Genomic DNA, 21,683 nt, shown 5'->3' with positions numbered 1-21,683 from the left:
CATTCACCGCATATGGCACAGCATCTTCCCAAACATCTCTATACCTCTTAATTAAACACATCGTATTCTGCAAATCGATCGAATGACGCAAAAGCTCCGGTTCTGCATTAGAATGCTGACGAACAAGATTCCTCACGGCCCTGAATTGGCAAATAAGTTTGACTATTACACTCCGGAAGAGTTCCCGACGAGTAAAGGGCGCCTGGTCCGGCCCTAATCCATCTGGCCCAGCCTCCCCATCGCCAACTTCCATCTCGGTTGATCCGCAACCAACCTGGAAAGACATCCCCTCCACAGCTAGCGATTCAGAATCCCCGGACACAGTCCGCAACTTCTTTGAGTCTTCCATCTCAGTGGGAGAGACATTAAACTGCCTCTTCGCAGAAGACTGCTCCTGCGACCACTCCGTGCTAACACTCAACCCAGAATCCATCCATGATACCCGAGACAGGGACGGAAGGTCCTCCTCCAAAGCGTCCCTGCAATCTTCACCTTCCGAGGAGTTCTTCGGTCGTCCATCAACAGCCGGCTCCACCACCGAGCAACGCGAGCTCCTTCTGCTTCACCAGTTGACTCAGATTTACTTTCCCGTGAAGATCCACTCTTGGATACCTTGAGTAGATTTCCTACTCCCGGTCGGGGGCCGAGTACGATCACAGCCAGAATCACTTTGCCCAGAACCAGACATCTCAAAACAGTAAAAATACAAAATAAATACAGAACAGAAGTTCGTAAAGGAAACAAAACATGCAATTACCAGGAAAAAGGTTCCTAAAACTACAAAGAAACGTACAAATAAAGTAATAACCAGTAATACAGAACAAAATGTGTCCAAAGCGCACCAGAAAGACCAGAAAATTCTCAAGATCGAAAATTTTTCTAAGGTCGAACATAAACAAACAGCGGACAGCTGATGTAAACAAATCGTGCTTTCCACTACTTTTCGAAGAAAATCAAGCGAAAAGTACTAAAATACGTCAAAAATAGTTATGAAAGTAATGAAATAGCTGAAAATACAGCACTTCTTTGGCGGAAAATTGCTAAAGACGAAAGTTGCTTAATAATTAGCCTACGATTGCTAGGCACGAATTTTTGGCTAACGAAATCGTTACAAAAACGAGTTTCAAGCCTATAAAATGACACAAAACAGGTCGGAATGGGACCGAACAGCCGTAATATTGTCCACAGGCAACAATTTCGCTAAAAACAGCCCAATATTAAAAATTAAGGCCTTAGCTCACCGTTGCTAAGACAAGCATAGCCTAGCCTCAGGGGGCTTCAAAAATAATTTGTAAATAACACAGAAAACGAAAAAATAAAACGACTAACAGAACAAAAACACAGGAAAACTAACATTAATCAATGAAGCGCAACTAATAAAACAGAAACAAGAACAAAAAAACAGAAAATAGTAAAAACTGAAATCGAGTTGTTGCAGAGACATCTAACTCCACAAGACCTCAGTTGACATTTTTTTGCTATCATATTATTTTTCCCTTCCCCCACGAATCGGATTCCACAGTGAAGCATAACACAATCCGGCGGAGTGTCCTTTTATAAGCGGGCTGGATCTTAACTATTAATGGATGCCTCTAACTCCCAGAGTAGGGTTACCAGCCCTGACTATGTTGTTCCTGTTCCCCCATCCTAGAAGCCTGGACTCGGTCTTTATGCCTTGTTCACCTTAAACGAGAACACCCAAAGGAACATTTTCGCCAGGACTGCGGTCTTTTCTAGAAGAGGACGAGAGAGTTTCCGTGCCTCATCACTGCTACCCATCTGTGCATGCACAAACGAATAGTAGTTCAGCAGGGAGCTGTCTCTTATCCCCTTGTTGCCCTAACAGCCCTGTCCTTCTGTTGAAGGACCCGTGTGATATAGCACGGGTCTATCTGATGAATCAGATATAGCACGAAATTGCACCTTAATCGCCAACATACGGCCCACGATAATCTCCACCGTAAGTGAACCAGTAATCAACTCACATTGCAAGCGTTTCCTGTCCCAGGTCCAACAGGCAAACACGACATGCTCCGGACTGTCGAGCTCCAAGCAGGATGAACAAAAGGGGTCATTAGCCCGCTGTCGTGCATTCAAATATATCCGAAACACACCGTGGCCAGGCAGGAACTGGGTTAATCAATAGGAGATCTCACCAAACCTACGGCTGACCCATGGCTTCACCTGCGGAATCAGGCGGTGAGTCCACCGCCCGTTGAAGGAACGTTCCCAACGAGCCTGCCAAGCTTGGAACATCCAATCTTGTATCTCAGCCTTACCAGCCCCTTGGAGAAGCCCAATCCGCATGACGGCAAACTGCTGCAATAAGCACCCGTAATAAGGACTCCCATAATAAGCAGGAATGGGACTCCCGTAATAAGCAGCACCGCATCAGTGGAGACGCAGGAGTACGCAGATTCTATGCAAAGAGATTCTATGCTTGAAGGCATACAGATCCTCTGCATGCCTTCAAGCATGCGACTATTTCTATCGCTCCTCAGTGCCGGCGACCAGACCTCAACACCATATAATAGTACCGAGTTTATCACATTACCATAAAGCGCCCGCTTAGAGGTCCGAGAGCCGGCCACATTTCCTAACAACCTGCTCAAGGCGGTAACCATCGCCCCTGCCTTCTCTGATACCTCCTGGAAATGCACGGTGAAGGGGCGACGGTGATCCAGCCACACACCTAAATATTTTGCAGCCTTCATCTGAAATATGAGAGTTTCACCAACCTTAAACCTTAGTGGTGGTAAGGGGCGCCTACCTGCCGGACATAGGAATGATATCTTGTCCGGGGAGAGTGTCAGCCCTCTATCTTGCAACAGCCATGCACACGACGAATTGCTTCATTGGCAATAGCAACCACCTCATCGACTTGCCTTGCTGAAATCACCAAGACCAAGTTATCTGCAAAGGCGATTGGATCCACCCTGACTGGATACTGAAGACGGAGCACTCTGTCAAACACTAGGTTCCACAGGGTTTGGACTAATCACTGACCCCTGTGGGACAGTGAAAACTCAGGTTTTAGCCACATGTGGCTGAAAACCTGAGTTGGGAGTCTGCAGTATTATAAATCAGGTACGTATCCTCTAAGTATTGTTGTACAAGCCTTCTCATGCCACTGCTAATCCGCTTAGCCCATAGGGCTGCAAACACCATTCCTCAATGTACAGAATTAAAGGCATTCAAAGAATTAAATTCAAGGAATTAAAGAATTAAAGGAGGATAACAACCAGAATGCGCCATGTACGCCAGGATGATTTTGCGCCATGTATGATTTTGTTATTATATTGGATCGAGCCTTGTCATACCATATAAATTTGGATAGCCTTCATGATCTTTGTAGAACATGTCCTCCTTAACATAATTCTCGACTCTCATTATGGCAACAATTTCAGGAATTTTATAAACATCTCCAACTTCTCTAGTTTTCCTTCTTTCACTGATCAAACCCTTATCTCAGTGAGTCACTTTCGAAACTAATTATTACCTTTAATATTGACATACTAAAATTAATAAATCAATTGATTACTGCGAAAAAATTATTTATACTTATACAATCATATGTATAATAAATTTCAAAGGATTGATTTAGAAAGAAAATTCTGTATTTTAATAAAGAATAAAAGAAACTACTACTGCCCTTTTTATTACCATCCCTTCTACCTGCTATAATAGTCATAGATTCTGTAATTATATAAAGTAAATCTTAATAAGTAAATTAAATAATATAAAAATTTACTTAGTGATAAATTCAGATAATTCAAGAACTTAATGTTTAAAATGCTATTTGTTTAATTTTTACACGCAAGTTTTTACCCAACAGAAATATATTCCATTCAGAAGGAATTAGTTTTGAACAATAATAGGGATAAAAATAAAAGTATTGCAATCATAATAAAGACAGGAAAGAAAAAAATTGTGTTCCAAATATTCAGGAAATTGAAAAAGTAGATCTCATTTTACAGTTACAGGTGAAAATAAGATTTTTTTCAATTCATGAATAAGGAAACATTTAATAGGAAAAAAGAATCCTACTTGAAAGAATGAATAGAAAATTTAGGAATGCCAGCAAACTCACAACTTGAACAGGTGGCAGGAGAGTAGAAATTTGGATTTTATAAACAGAAAATGAGAGAATGATAGAGCCAGTGAATTGAAAATAGTCAGATAAAAAATTAACAAGGAATTATAATTCTGGCAAAGGAAGCATTGAAGTATGAGATTTGTAAAGGACAAAAAATGACTCTGTAAAGGATGTTGTGAATTGCTAATGTTTAGTTGGAAAAATCAGATAAGAATCTGGACTAAGTAAAGAACAGAGAGAAATTTTGAAGGACGTAAAAAACAGTCTTATTAGATGAATTCTATGGGGAAAATTATTGTGAAAGAGAGGAAAGATCCAGGAAATAGGATATATTAGATGGTGGCAACATCCAGATGGAAGAAAATTATGCTAGAATATGGGAGAAATCCAAGATTATAGAAAATTATTTCAGTAGCTACAATGTGAATAGATAAAAAATCATATAATGTTTTCTAATTGTGTAATTTTATGATAATTGATTGGTGTTTGCCATAACCACAACCAAACGGTGGAAGGCAATCTGATATAAGACAATAACCACTCTTTCTTAGAATAACAACTGGCTAGGCAGTTGACACTACCATAGCAAGTCTAACAAAATGAAGTTAAAATACATAACCTTAAAGATTATTTTACTTTTGTAATTTTAAAAAGCTTAAAACAGTAACCTAAACAGGTTCTATTTACAAACCTTAAAAGGTCTTATAAAATTATCGATTTTCAAAGCTATAGTAAACCATTTGTAAAATGTAATATATTATGGACTGGCCCCCCCTCAATTGACAAAATCTAGTCAAAAAAGACTGCTTCTGTACAGAAACAGTATGTTTCCTGTCATTGGTAATATATATATATATATATATATATGTATTAGACAACGCAGCAGTATGTTAAAATGGCCTTAATAAACAGTTCAAATTCAGCTGCACTCGTATATGGTATCATAAGTAAAAGATTTCACTAAGATTTTTTCTCCATTATTATACATTATTTAATAATGAATGTTGTATAACTGAATAATAATTGTAAACCACAAAATTAATTTATCTTTGTCTGCAAACAATTAATCAGCCAGAATGCCTTGATTACATATAACATATCATATTTTTAGTTTAGTGAAGGCTAAGGTTAGGTAGGTTGTTAGGTGAGGTTAGTTATTTTGAGAACTAAATTGAAATTCAATAATACACTCATGTATGGTGTGTGTGACTTCATTTACCTTTCGATTTATACAGTATTTTCTGATAGTTATTGAAGTCTCTGGGAGTGACATGTTTTTGTAAAAATACTGTATTGTATAATTTTAACTAGAGCCTACTGCTCTGTTATATTCCACATTTATGAACTAATAGTTTTTTATACCTCACCAAACTTTTATATGAATATCTAAACATATAAAGTTCTGTTCTCAAGCCATTTGAATTGTTTGAGCACTTCCACACTTTTATATTCTGAGAATCTTTATATTACGTTTCATGTTCTCTAGCCCCCAAAAGTTTTAAGACTATATTTTCCTTTGCAATAAATGCTTCTAAAATTTAATTAAGTGACCTAGAATGAATTAATGTAAAACTCACAAACTTTAGTTCTTTTAAGATTTGATTGGATAATTCTTTCTTTCTAATTTGTCAGAGCAACAAAAATTTTATATTTTATGAGTCAACCTTTCCTTTAACATTTTCTCTAACACCATGTTTAAAATTCTTCTATTATTTGTCTTGGTCCTTCAACTGCCCATACTTAGTATTCTAAAATACTAAATATTTAGTATTTTAGCACTTAACAAAAGTCATATGCAGCTGTCTGGCTGTTGAATAATGAAACTATACTTTCTAAACATTATAGTATCATTTCAAATAGCATCATTCAAAATCCACAGTTTAATAACTAACACAATTATTAAACTGAGGATTAGAGGGAAATTGTATGTCAAGACATATGAGTCTTTTCGTGGTAGAATATTTTTTTGGGAAAACTGAAAGAATGTTGCAAAATAAATAATAGGGAAGAATGTTATCCACAAAAAAAAATTAAAAATTGGTGAAATTATCTAATAGAGGCTTGGTATTTGATTGCTGGCACAAAGTAATAATGCTAATAAAAACTGTTGAGCAGATTATGAAAAATAATCTTATCAGAACAAAATTTTTGAGTCAGGATGATTCCAAGATTTCATTCCCTCCTGACCACAGAAAAAAACAAGCACATATAGTTTTTTAAACAAGTCGAATGAGGTCAAACATTTTTAGAAATGCTTATCACTTATGATGAAATTTAGCTCTTTCAAAACTAATACACAAAGTCATTGTGGTTGAAAACTTCAATTCTTCAAGGCTGAAAAAAATTATATCAAAGCTAAGCCTTATTTTTAGACTATGTATATTGTTTTCATCAAAGTCAAGAATAAACTTTTAGTAGAGTATGTTATGAAAGTGGCTGAGATAAACTAATAATATCATTATTACATAGTTAAAAATAAGTACCTTTAACATTAAAAGAAATATGAGAAAAAAAAAGGGCTGAAGTTGGTAAATGGTTTCATTTTTTATTGAGAGTAATTTATTGGGCAGCTCAATACTGATATGAAGCAATTTTTGGCAAAACAAAAAATTTCAGCATCTTCACAGATTTTTTTACTAAATCTTATATCTTTCAACTTTTCCCTTTTCTTATAAGTGCAATATGAATTCAAGAAAAACTTTTTTTCTTTCTAACACCCATCAAAGCAAAACAATTAGCCAAATGTGGCAATAACACAAATTATATTTTCATCATAATCATACTGTTGATTAAATTTAGTGCTATTAGGTTATCGGTTAATTTTTATTATACATAACAAACAACCAAAATTATTATAGTAAATAAAGTTTCTCATTTAAAATTTACTAATAAGGTATAATTTTCTAATGTAATTTTTTATTTAGATAAATTGATGTTTAATGAATTGCAATTCTATATTTTTCATAATAATAAGATGGATAATAGAACACTTATAATTGTAATTATATAATGTGCCCATAATCAGAAATATAATAAATCAGATTATAATATAATTATTGAGCATTTTTATTTTTAATAACATTAAATATTGCATAATAATTAATAGAAAGGATAACATAAAAAAAAATCTGCAAAGTCAATTTATTACATTAAATCCTTATGTTTTCAGATTCATATAAGTTTAGTTCACCAAACAGCCGGTTTATTAGTTTGTTTTGCCACCTAGTTCTAAGATAAAAGGAAAATGAACAATCTCCTTAGACAGCTGAAAGAAAGTGAAAGTTAAAGTATGGCTTTGAGCAGTGGAAAATAAGGATGCAGTGTTAAACCTAAAGCAGTTAACAGAAGGATGAAGAAATTAACAAGAAATAATTTATTATTAAATTTAAATTACACCAATATTATCAATGTACAATAGCCAGCACCACATATACGTTTGTACATATAAAAAAGTGTATAGGTAAAATTTTTGTTTTTAGCATATAATGTAAATCTTTATACCAATAAATATACTAAATAAACCTGATATTATATATTTTAAAGTAATATTATCATGAGAAAACTTAAAAACAAAGGGATAAAGGAATTCTGTATTACGGTAGATAAAATAAAGTACTAACATTAACAGGAACGTACGTTTATTTGCACTGAGCATTAGAACAAGCTAACAGTTTTTTGACCATTCTGATTTTTAAAATATAGTATCAATAATATTAACATAATAATTATAATGGTAGTAATAATTAAAATAATACAGTAATCTCAATACAATGATTAAAAACATATAATTATAATACTTGCTTATGGTTTAAATTATTTTTCATGACATCTGCAAAATATTTTTTTAATTTTTTTGATTAATTTAGAGATCATAAGAGACTTGGGATGTTAAAAATGAACAAAAATAAAATTATGAAAAAAAAAATTTATAATTAAATTTTTAAAAAAATCAGAAAACAAAAACAAAACACTTACCTATATGTAACTGAAATTTATAGCACCGAGTTCAATAGTGTATTGTGCAATTGTGAAAAATTAAACAGAAATAAAATATATAAAATAAATAAAATAAACTTAATAGAATATTAAAATCTAATTTAAACAAATTCCTATTTTTACTGTAAAATAAATAAAAGGCAACTATTAAGATGAATTTCAGAGAGGTCAAACAATTTACCTAACTTGGCTTGAAAAAAATTCATATATTTTATTAAATTTAGTAATAATAAAAAAGATATAACAATTTTAGAAATTTCTGACTCAAAAAAAACTACACAAAAAATTAAAAATAAATTTAAAAGATTTTGTTTATAAGTTGTAATATATGAGGATTTTTATTAAGAAAATGACAAAATGTATTTATAAAATACTTTTTATAATTAGTAAATAAATAATATTTGACAACCACTTTACCAGGTTTATTGGCTGATCATACTTAAGAGAGTTCTGTTTGATTTTAAAATCAGATTCCCTTTTGATGCCTACACATTTAACAAGGCAATAATTTATTATGTATGAACACTTAAGAGATACATTTATTTAAAACAAGAATATCAGTAACACATATTTTGTAATATGTATAGATTATATTTAACAATTTAATAAAAAATAATTAATTACACAATTTCTAAAATAACAGGAAAAGTATGATTCAGCAAAATTGCATAGAAAAACAAAAAAAGAATATAAATATTGCTTCATTATGTTAATGAAGTGTATAATTTTTTATGCCATAAAAAATGATTTTATAAGAAAATTAATTAATTAATCTTCTCATTAATTTTTAAACAAAGTTTGTCTAATTAAAAAGAAAAAAAAACTAAATATTTATATTTTTAGTAATTTGCATTTTTATTTTTAGAGCCGATTATTCTCCTTCTAACATGAAATAAAAGAATTACCTTTTTAAACAAACTATATTTATATTTTATTCATGAATGCATCAAAATTTTAACATGAAAAGTACATCTTGACAATTTACACATTCACTATTCAATCCTAACTTTACTAATATGTGAAGTTCTGTTCGAGTGAAGTACATGTAGTATATTCATTTAAAATAATTTAATAAAAAAAAAATTGTTAAATTTTTGTTAGCTGAACTGGGATAATCAATTCACACAAGTCCTTTTGCTATTATCCATATAATTGATGGTTGGCTAAGGAAAGTTTAGATTTAGTTCATTCTTACAGCCAGTAAAGGAGTGATAAAAAGTATTAAATTTCATCAATTTATTAGGAACTACAAAGTATCCTATATAACAATAACACATTGATCAGTTTCATAAAATATGGATTATTAACACAAACATTTACTAGAATTAATACATCTGACAATTGTGCCAATAAAATAGATTTTATTTGGCAGGCATAAGAATGATATTATAATCTTTTTCACTCTAAGGATGAGAATGGTTTATTCTTATAAGAGGATTATTTTTTAAACAAACTTTGGTACAAGATCTGTAACTGCAGGGGAAGACCCTTTTCAACCCAGAAAAACTGATTCCTAGTAGGAATCAAACAATTTCGAAATAAAGTGTAACAAGACTGTTTCTGAAAAATAGTAAACAATATCAAGTACCAACTGGCTATGCTGTTACAAAAATCAATGAGGTGATCAAATGAAACCAAAATCCCAAGATCTACCTACCATCTCCATTATTGTATTACAAGTTGTTAAAACTTAAATTAGAATGAATTCAAGCTGGTCATCAACTTTTTGGGTCAGTAAAGAAAAAATTAATAGCTATTCATTTCATTCCACTGTTCAGTGCTTCTTCTGGGCTTATCTTTTATAAATGATGCATTTGTACTCATTGGGAAAACAACACAAATGAACCAAAACATGCTATATTGAAAATACCCATATATAACGTTAAATGCATTTACATCTGTAAAAAGCAGGTGTTTGGTATATGTTGCCATGGATTATAATTCTTTTTTGTTAATAAACTGCTATTTCAGAATGATGAAATTTTTTATTTTATTATTATGACCTTCATCAACATACCTGACTATTCTTCAACAATATGGAAAATAACAAACTAGTTTTACTAGACTCATGGTAGAATAGGTACCATAATCTAGCTAGGAAATAAATCTTAAGACCAGTTGATACAGAAGGCAGTGTATCTTCCCTCCCAACTAAAGAAACCAGAGCTCAATTTTAATAAAATTAATTGCAAATTTTGTAAAGGGGAAACAAAGCTACACAAATATATACAGTATTATACAAACATGAATGGACTAATTTTTGTTTGGGTCATTATAATACTTACGCTATTATAACTGAAAGAATTTCTTATATTTCACGCAAGAAAATATTACTAGCACCTGGCTTCTAAAAATCAATATTATTGTTGTAACAAATTACAAATACAAAATCACTATTTATCCAACATAAACAAGTTCAGTTTAGTCATAAAACTAAATATAAATGTAATTAATTTGTTTTATTGATTAATTATTTTGAATAAATTTCAATAATTTTTCTTTGATTTCTCAATCAGTAGTCTTAAACTATAATTAAGCTAACACATTATACATGTGGGTTGTATTTTTATATTTGTATATTAATTTACAATAGCAGTAATTAACTCAGTCCAATAAATTCAGAGAAAGCACCAATAATTAATTAAAGCCAAAAGGAAAATTTATTATTCATTTAAAACCACACTGAATTAATTGAGTGGATTCAAACAATCTTCATACATTTATTTAGTTAAAGTTTAATTTTTTAATCAACAAATATATTTTTTTTTTGTTTCAATATTATTAAAAATTATATTATCTTTAAATTTAATTACTTAGCTACAATAATTAAAAATATTATAATAAAAATTAATAAACATTTAATTTCATGTTGGTAAAACGTTAATTAAATACAGCTTTTTTTATATACAAAAAAGTTACATCAAGATTTATTAAATTATACATATATAATTATAAAAAACAACTCAAAATGATACATTTATACACACATAAGCTTTGTTTGGTAACTACACAGAATTTATTAAAAAATAAATAAATAAAGTGTTTAAAATATTTAACTATCATATGGAAACACTATCGCATTAATAATGTTATAAAAATCAATTTGGAATATACAAATAAAAAAGAACACAAAGAAAAAAACACTTTGTTAAAATAATTATGATGTGCTATAAAAATAAAATTATAAAAACTGTTATTTTATTATTATGATCATGAATATTTGTTTTCTACATAAACTAAAAAGAAAAAAAAAATTAAACTGTGTGTGCTCAATAAGTTACTGAATAATATTAAGGAAAGATTATCAAAATATGAAAAAAAATTTATTGTTGAGTACTATGTACTCAAAAAAAAGCAACATATAGCAAAGATTAACAAAGGGACAGAAATCCCAAAGTTATTTTATGAATTCTGTTACCTAAGGAGCAAAATCACATACGACAAAGGAATGAAGACTTAGGAATAGATCTTAGATCACGATTTTGGAAAGAAAGAAAGAAACCTTTTTCTTTTTTTCCTTATGTTATCCAAAGGAAACCTGTTAATCAGATAAAATGTTTTGATCTGTATGTGAAGTAAATAAGGTTTTTTAAATCGTCATTAATAATTGAGAAAAAAATATTTTATATATATTATTTCACTATTTCATTACCATAAAATCAATTAGAGCTTAAAAGATTAGAAGTGATCTAAAAATGTAAATTTTAAATAACCTATAACTTATGAAGGTTCAGAAATTAACTACAAACATAAGAAACTTTAAAATTGATATTATTAACAGATATATTAGAAAACAATTTTTTTAAATTAATACCAAGGAAATTTTTCCTGTTTTAAGGATTTTACAATAATCCTTTTTAGATTTCAAGCTGGATTAATTCATGTAAAGAGTTTGTAGTTACATTATCATGAGTTTATTCTAGATTTACAAATAAGAAAAGAAAAGTCTATATAAAGAAATTAAAATGAATATAGAAAAACCAGAAAGGCAAAAAGTATAAATGGCTGAAACAAGGGTTTGTAAGGAAATGTGAACAATTATATAAATAGAGAATTCAAAATAAATAAATACTCTTAGAAATGAATTTAAGTAAAAATTTTAATTGTAAAAAACAGGATTAAGTTGAAAATCATATTTTTTTAATTATTCATAATTTTTTAATTAAAGAAGAAAATGACAACTGATAATAAAAGGATGCAATAAAACCGTCAGTAATGACTAGTACTAATTAAGAAGAAAAGCAAATGAAACACAAAAGAAGTGACAATGGACAAAAAGATAATCTCATATTCATTTTAGAAAAAAAAAAAAAATAGTTAAATTTTTGTTAGCTGAATAACAACTGGGATAATGCATACAAGTACATATCTTAGTTAAAATGTGACCACTGGCACAATTAAATAAACCAGTCACTATTATATTTACAGATAAATGTAAAATAAAATGGAAAGGTCCAGAATTACTTCTAAGATGATAGACAATGTAAAAAAATAAGATTAAAGGGACGCAGTGAGGTAAAAGAAATGAGTAAATAAGATAGCTGAAGGCAGATGTATGATTAATACACATAACATAAGAAGAAAACACTGGTGGAAAAAATTGAAAAACAATGAATAATGAAGAATGTTGAAGGAAATTTTATTTGATAGTGACCCATGAGTGCCATCTAGAACAACGGTTCTATGAAGATGATAGAGAAAAAACTCACATTGTTTGTTAGGTGTCAAAATGATTGTAGCCTGTCATGATGCAAGATCACCCTCAAAAAAAGTGGCTTAGCTTTCCACAAAAGTAATAAGATCCCATGCCAGATTTATTAAGCAATGAGAAATGAAGTAGATTCATGTTTTCCTCACTGAACTGAGCGTACTGTTGCGTATTAGTGTGCAAATTGCGATGAAATGCAAATGATATTCGTTGCAAGAGAAACCTTCACTCTGTTCACTACAGAAATCGACTCTATACTAAATATTATTATCAGAGATAATTACTATGACTAGTGGTATTTCTCTCACAGTAGGTATTTTAAATATGAGAAGGATAATCAGCATTGAATTCATAAGAAAAACTAATATTATTGATGCTTAAAAAAAATAAAAAATAAACAGGAGGATAACCTTTAACTAGGATACAAATTACAAATCTAAAGTAAGATTTAGACAATTTAAAAAATTAAATATATAATAGAAATGTACATCATTAAAGAAAAACAATTAATAATTGATGATATTAAAAAAAAAAAAATGTTTAATCTGTATGCTTCACATTTATAATTTTAAGCTTAATTGTAGTCAACATATGTAGACCAACATATCCAATTTCTAAACAATAGTTTTTCATAATATAATTGTAAAAATTGATGTAGATAAAGAGTATTTGATTAAACAAATAGTTCTGTAAATTAACGGCTTCTCTATTTATAACTCTTTAGTTACAGGAAAATTATATTTATTAAGAAATGGTCAAGAACAAAGGAGATATATAATAAATAATAAAATTTTCAGATTAACTTATTTAACATTACAAAGTAATATATAGTTCAAGTAGTCATTTAATTTATGATTATTCAAATCTCAAATCAAACTGAATCTAATTAAGTAGCTATTACAAAATTAAAACTAGTAAAAAAAAAAAAATTAGAATTAGTATTTATACCAAATGATAACTGAAGCAAACATCGAGTTATAGCCAGAAATACAAATACAAACTATCACCCAGCCAGAAATACAATTTCAAATGATTAATTTTGCCAAAAATTAGAGTTATCATTTTAAAATAAATTTTCAAGAAAAGTATAAATTTAAACAATATAACAAATGTTTAGAAGTTAAACTGCAGGATTTTGAGCAATTTAAAAAAGTTTGATTTGTCTTTAAAATCGTATACTAATTCGAAATACAAAAATTTATTTTTATCATGAAAAATTAATCATAAAATTAAAATGCACCGATCAAAATCTGAATTGTTGAAAAACTTATTATGATATATACAATAAACACATATGGATACACAACACACAGAGACACATTAAGATGAATAGACCGAACAGAGTCAAAATGTTGAATAACACCCACTGAGTGATTTCACTGATCTAAAGATGTCAATTCATGTAAAAATTACTTTTTTCCCTAGTATTTCTCTCAGTAGATACACAGTGGTATCTACCAATTGGGTAGATATAGAAAACTGCATTCTCAGATCCCAAATATATTTAAAAGGACTGATTCTTTTATGGTATACCTTCTTTAATTTTTAAAGTACTGCAGATCTTACATTTTTTCTCTTAGGATATACATCAGATTCTTTGTTTTGTAGACATAGTTTATTACTAGACTTCTCTAAAATAAAAAAAAAACCTATTGTTGAACTAATATTTCTTTTATATTTTAGGTATTTTAAGTATCTTACTAACACCTCAAGTTAATGCACTTTTCCACGTAATTTTATACACAATAACTCCACAATTCCAAACTTTTAAGTGTTACTTTTTAATCAACTGGTAATCCCTCTCTCTGTTTTTGTTGACTCCAGTAAATAGATGTATAATGTTCTGCACATGATTAGTGATTCATATAAGCTAATGGTGAATCAGTAGAAATAATTTTTAAGAAAAAATATTAACAAAATTACGGGGCTGAAATCTTGAATCAATGGATAAAGCTAAATATTTAAAAATCAGAAATTGTATGAAAAACATCAAAGTTTTACAAGAGCCATTTAGAAAACTGAAGGGAAAAAAACATTTCATGAAAGATTAAACACATGGAGTCTGAAATAATCAATACTTAAGAATTAGGATACTATAATGAATATATAATTTTAAAAACCTATTAAGTTTTACAATAACAAAGAAAAATAATTTGTAAAAAATACAACTATAACAACGTCGGAAAAATTTTGTATTGATTTTTTTATTTATTTTTTTTTTTTAGATTAAAATCAGTAATAGATATTACAAAGAGGATAATGACACTGAAATAACATGGATAACAACTATTACAAGAAGATATGGTAATAATCATAATGCGATAAGGATCACAAGGATAATTCTAGCAAAGAGAGAGATGAATGTACAAAGGTAATCTGGAAGCTTTGATGAAGTAACCATACACAGAATCACAGTGGAAAAAATATAAAAGAAGTAAAATTAATTTTAAATGATACTTTTTCTTTTTAAGGGAAAGCTTACATAAAGATAATTTATGAATGGCGATGAATTCGATATTTAATAGTAATTCATTATTAATTCCATTTTGTCAAAAATAATAATTAATGTAGAAAAATAAATGATAGTTATAGCCTGATTTACTGTAACAATCATACTTAATTAATTTAATACAGTTAATATCTAGATACTCTATTTACTTATAAATTATAAAATATATCTTTATATACAAATATACAATTATTTTAATAAATCAATTGAAAATAAAAATATTTTCTATATTCATTTCTGATATCAAAATCAAATTTATCAAACATTAATTACTCGTACAGACTATTCTAAGAATACAAATATTTATATTTATACTTAATTACATCAATTATTATAATTTAAAATCAAATTAAATTAACTAAACTTAACAATAAATTAAAATAATAACAATAATATTGATGAGAAATTATAATTATATTGAAATACAAGTATATAATTTATTAAAAATTTAAGTGCTTGAATAATAAAAATCACTATAATTAAAATAAATAAACCACAGGTGAACCTTCATTATAACATTTTCACTATCATTGGTGTAACTGAAATAATAAACAACTTTAATAAACTTAAACTATACTAAAATAAAACAACAAAATAAATTTCTAACAATATCGTAAAATATTAATAATATAATCTAAATATTTACAAATTTTGTTTTATTAAATATATATATTTATTATTATATATAAATTAAAAAATATTGTAAATAAATTAAATCTATAAACTAAATCTAAAGAACACACAATTATTTATTTAATTTAAATAATTTCTAATTTCAGTTCTATTTTTTAATATATATATATAATATTTCTTTATTTTAAATTATAATTTAATAACTAAAAAAAAAAAAAAAAAAAAAAAGAAGACAACTGTTATGAGTCCCAACACCGAACAATGAACTATAACTGAAAAAACTTTTAACAACTAAGTATTATTTTAATTATTACCATTATATTATACTACATAGTAGGACTTCAATCATCCATCATAAATTGTAGAACTGAATCAATGTCACTTACAACGACAAAATATATGCTTCAAGAATAAAATACAAGCAATAGTTAATTTTTGTATATTAAATATTTATTATTATTTATTTATATTAACTGTAATCAAATCTGTAACTTCGTGACATTCATTTAATCTTTAATCTTCTTCAGTTAATTATATTTACAACTAAAAACATAAGAATACACTATGAAGATATCAGTCATCATTTCTGTAATATTCTTTTCAGTGTTAATTAAACTTATATTAGTAAGAATTTACTGCACTTTCATGATTGAACATTTTTCCAGATATCAATACATTATAACAAATATTTTTATTCAATTTCATAATGATGTTTCATTTACAACAATCTTATTTTCCATAATAACTAGTTTTTTTTTGTTTTTTTTTGAGAATAGTATCTGAAAATAAAAAATGAATTAAGGATAAAATTCCAATAATTGAAGTTATATCGAATAAGAGTAATTCATATCGATTATTACAAACTATAAGCAATTAGTCGCTAACGACTGTTGTAAGCCACATTTATTAAAATTTTCTAAAGATACCAGTGTTATGTTTTTTCTGAATTATACATTCACTTATCCATCTAAATAAAAAATCATATTTAAATAAGCAGTACAAAAGCATAATTTTTGTATAAGCAGTTAGTTGAAACTAACTGGACATTTTTTGTCAAGGTATGACTTGATAAAGCCAATCAAAATTAAATCGGTTATAAATGTGAGGTTGTTTTGATAATATAGCTCAATAATATGATATGAATAACGACTGTATTTTAAACATAAATCAGCTTGTCACAAGTTTTTATTTATACAGTAAGATTAGTTACAGATTAGTAAAAAAGAAAATTCCTTTTAGTAAATTTTATGTATTAAAAAAAATTTTAATAAATATCTTGGAGTAGTATCTATTTTAGTAATAAGAAATACATTCTACAGATGTATTTCAATGAGGTAGATCTGATGACAGATGAGAAAAGTTAAAACTCTTGCCAGGAATTTAACTTAAGAGCAGTTGATATAGAAGCTGTTATGTTAATCGCTACACCAACTGTTGATAAAGTTAAGTTAAACTCAACAAGGTCATTTTTGTACTTGTAGAATGTTATTCTTTTGTTAAATAATTAATTCACTGTAGGAACCTTGAAAACCATAGACTATTTTAGGGAAATTAATAGATATTTCTAACCACTCATCTCATAAACCACATAACTGGTGTTTAAACCATATAATTGATCGTATTTTACATAATGTTCACAAAATTTACTTGCTTCTTAACTAATTTATTAGGAAATAATAAGTCGTTAAACATTTTAATGCTTTTTCCCTACAGTAAGCGAGTTATTTATCTGTAGTTAATAGAAATAACATCTGACGATGGATAAACAAAGTTCTACTATATATTTTTAAAAAGAAAAGAATAATAATTTCATAAGAAATCCCAAGTCTCACAAAATGGCACAAAAAATTTAAAATTATAATTATACAAAAAATATTAATATAATCTATATCAGAATGGCCGTTAGGTATAATAAAAAAAATAATATTATTACAGTGCCAAAGATAAACATAACTGGTACAATTATAATAATTAAATATATTAATTATAATTAATAAATGTATAATAATTAAATGCCAGAAAGGCATAAATTATATTAAAATTATGATTCAATAATCGACACATCAAGATTCTAAAACATAAAATATATTTATTATTTTAATTAATTATTAATCAATAAAGCAAATGCTAAAATATAATAATTATTACTAGAAATTTAATTTTTAATAATAATTATAATAATATAAGACAGAAAAATAGGCAGATGTAATACCATACTGCCAAACTGTCATTAATATTACAAAAACAAATTTTTTTGTTGGAAAAACTTTCCCAAGCGTACGTACATTCGACAAAAATATTAGTCATTCCTATATATACTTAAAACTATACAGTTTTACTTTTTGTTTCAATATAAAATCTTTTGTCTAATTATTTCTTTTTATTACTTGAATTCATCAAAACATTCAAAGCATCACATATATATATGTATTATTCACTTACATAATAATTATATATATATATATCATATACCTTGAAGAAATTTACAAATCACTAAGACATAGTTTTTATTTTACTTGTCTTATATTTTTATTACAATTATTTACTTAATTTTTTAAGAACTTTACAAATTTGTATACTTTCAATAATTATTCATTTATTATATTTATATATATATCATAATTATTTATTAAATATATATATATATATATATATGTATATATAATTAGATTCTCACTTACACACTTAATTTTATACATTTTTTTTCTTCTTTTAATTTAATATTTATTATTTTTTGTACAAAAACATACAAATTCTAAAATATTATCATCAATAATAATTATTATTATAATTATAATAATATTAATAATAATCATAATATAATAAAGTAACCATTTTTTTATTTGTTTTAATTTTAAAGACATAACATCACACTCTTTCATCAATCAAACTCACAAAAAAATTATTTACTATTATTTTATAGTAATAAAATAATAATAATAACGATATTTATTATTATTATTTCTTTTTCATTTATTAATAATATTAAAAAAATAATAAATTTTCATAAAGAATGTACACAAAAAAGAGGAATGCATATACAATAATAAAATTATAATACCTAGAACGTCGTAGGCAGGCGGGATCTTGCTTTATGGAATAGCTGTTCCTATAAAAACTTAACGCTAATAATTCACACGTTGCCAAACTTGCCTGAAGTCTGGAGAAGGACCGATTGAACATTTTTAATAGATATGACAACGTTATATGCAATCGAAATGGGCGTTTCTATAGTAACAACTACCCGCATCAACCAATAGGCTACGTTCTCAAGAAGGGACCGTCTGTCAAGGACGCTTTTATAGATATTTCTATTAATTAAATACGATAAAAATGTAATAAAACTGTTGTAAAGAAATAAATAATAATAAAACTAATATTAATTATAACAGCTATAATAAATCTGGTTTGGTAAAGAATAAATATTATATATATTAATTTATCATTCTTTTTTTTTTTTAATACAAATACACACAGATTATTATTATTGTTAGTAAAATATATTAAATCTATATCGTTGTATATAATTATGGAAAAAAATTATAAAAAAAAGAAAAGTAATAACTATTAAAAGTTCAGTCAATTAAAGGGAAGTTACAGTTTCAAAAATGTTCAAAATTAATACATTTTCACATTAATATGATCGTAATTATAACAACAACAATAATAATACTTATTAATCGTAATAATAATAATAATGGCCTAGCCGACAATAAAGAAAGAAATGCATCTTTAACAATATCGGGATGTATTGAATGCATGCAATATGCAATACTAATTATTTTCATTCATAATGTAATTAAACGAATGCACTTGTAATAATAAAACAATAAAATTATATGGTTTAAGTGCAACATGTTTAAGTTGATATCATCCCAGGTGGTATATTGTTTTAATGCCTTTATTTTATTTATTCATATCACAAATAACATCATTTAGTTGGAGTTTTTAACTCCCATTTTCGTATATATTATTTATTTATATTTATTTTAATAAAATTACACTATTTAAGGCTTCAATCCTCTTTACAATATGAACTATTTTATTTGGATTGAGATCCAAGTATAGTCTTTATCTCTATTTGAAACTATAATTTCACTAATTATAAACTGAGACAAGCCAATCTTATCATTTATTTTTTTATTCATTAATTATTTATTTATTTTTTCAATAATTTATTAATTTATAACACAAAACTCAAAGCAATTTTAAGTTAGAACGATTTTTTTTATCAATCATGTTATCGTGATAATAACAGAAGGAAGAGTAAATTTTTCTATAGATTCAAAAGTAATGGTTTTTTTTTTTCATTTTTAAATTTCAGATAATTTCCACAACACATGACCATTATTACGCAAAGAAAAAAAAATGTAACGAGACAAATGGAAAAAGACTAGGACATAACAAATATATAAATTGAATTTGGCAACGAGAAAAATGGATGTACTAAAAAATGACATCACAGCTGAGTCCCAGCTCAGCGCACCCGATGGGAGCGTCCCGAACTAAACACCAGAATCACAGACACGGTCACTATGTCGATTCCCGGAAAGACTACGTACTTTAACTCTAAATGATACTGGCCCCAAGTCGGTGAGTTGGCAGTGCATAGCGGGAGACAATGGTGGTTAGACGTGCCTTTTCATATGAAGTGCAAGGTGGTCCGACCGAGAAAAACAACGGTCACAATGCCGACACTTAAACGGCTTGGCTCCCGTGTGCTTTCGGTAATGACGAGTCAACTCATCCGAACGGGCGAAGCTCCATCCGCAGCCTTCCCACTGACATTTGTACGGTTTTTCCCCTGAAAACAAAAATTAGAAAAACAAAATTAGTTAATATCAATACAAATAAAATCTATAGAAATAACAAATAGTATATAAAATTAAAAAAAAAAACAAAACACAAAACCATAACTATCGAGAGATTATAAACATTTAACAAATGATATCATTATATCTAAGAGAAAATGTTATAATCATTATTAGAAAAAAGAAAAAAAGCAGTCAAATGATTTGAAAATGGAGGGATTTTTCAAATAATGTTTTGATTCGGGAATACAACAAACCATACACATCGGTTTAATCAATTTGTAAAGTTTGCCGCCTGGCTAATGAGTTGTGAGCAAACAAGAGCGAACATTTAAGTAAAATCTCAACAGATTCACTTAGACCACTGAATATTGTCAAATCCATATCAACGCGTACAAATAAACACTTTCGTCTGAAATTGGGAATTAATTTTTTCAGTTAATCATGGAGGGTAGTTTTCAAAATTTATTTCATAATTGTAATCAATAAAATCTTAATTAAATTTCTATGCGGTGAAATATTCTGGAGTAAAATTCATTTTACCTGCTATATGAACTAATTATTTTTCCTTTTAAAAATCAGGAACTTTATAACTTTATCAAACATGGCCCGTTGGTATGACTATATAATTAATTATTAAAAAACCCACTTACCAACAATTATTTTATATATACGTTCAAGCGCTTTCGAAATAAAATTTCATCATCAGGAACTTAAAAGTGTATGTTAAAATTATCCTGTCATAATGACAGGACGTTAAGTCGACATAATTTCGTAACGGTTGAAACATTCACAATGGCAGGACGTCGACGTAATTTTAAACATTTGACGATCACTGTTATATTATATTACGTTACATAAAGAAATTTACATGACGAAGAAGTTTTAGTTTTATTAAGATTATAAAATAATTTTTTTAAGTTCCTGATA

At 27.7% G+C, this 21,683-nt stretch overlaps 1 protein-coding gene across 1 annotated transcript in view; it reads right to left on the bottom strand.

Moving 5' to 3' along the window:
• Positions 1 to 19,535: 19,535 nt before the first annotated feature.
• Positions 19,536 to 21,683, bottom strand: part of LOC142329220 (uncharacterized) — a 280,069-nt gene continuing 277,921 nt past the window's right edge. The window contains exon 2 of the mRNA XM_075373623.1: positions 19,536 to 20,746. Coding sequence (XP_075229738.1) covers positions 20,571 to 20,746 — 176 coding nt within the window. The 3' untranslated portion in view covers positions 19,536 to 20,570. The remainder of the gene's footprint in view (positions 20,747 to 21,683) is intronic.

Source organism: Lycorma delicatula, chromosome 8 (assembly GCF_047948215.1).
Source record: "Lycorma delicatula isolate Av1 chromosome 8, ASM4794821v1, whole genome shotgun sequence".
NCBI lineage: Eukaryota > Metazoa > Arthropoda > Insecta > Hemiptera > Fulgoridae > Lycorma > Lycorma delicatula.
Note: the sequence above shows the minus strand (reverse complement) of the source record. Positions and strands in the feature narration are given on the sequence as shown.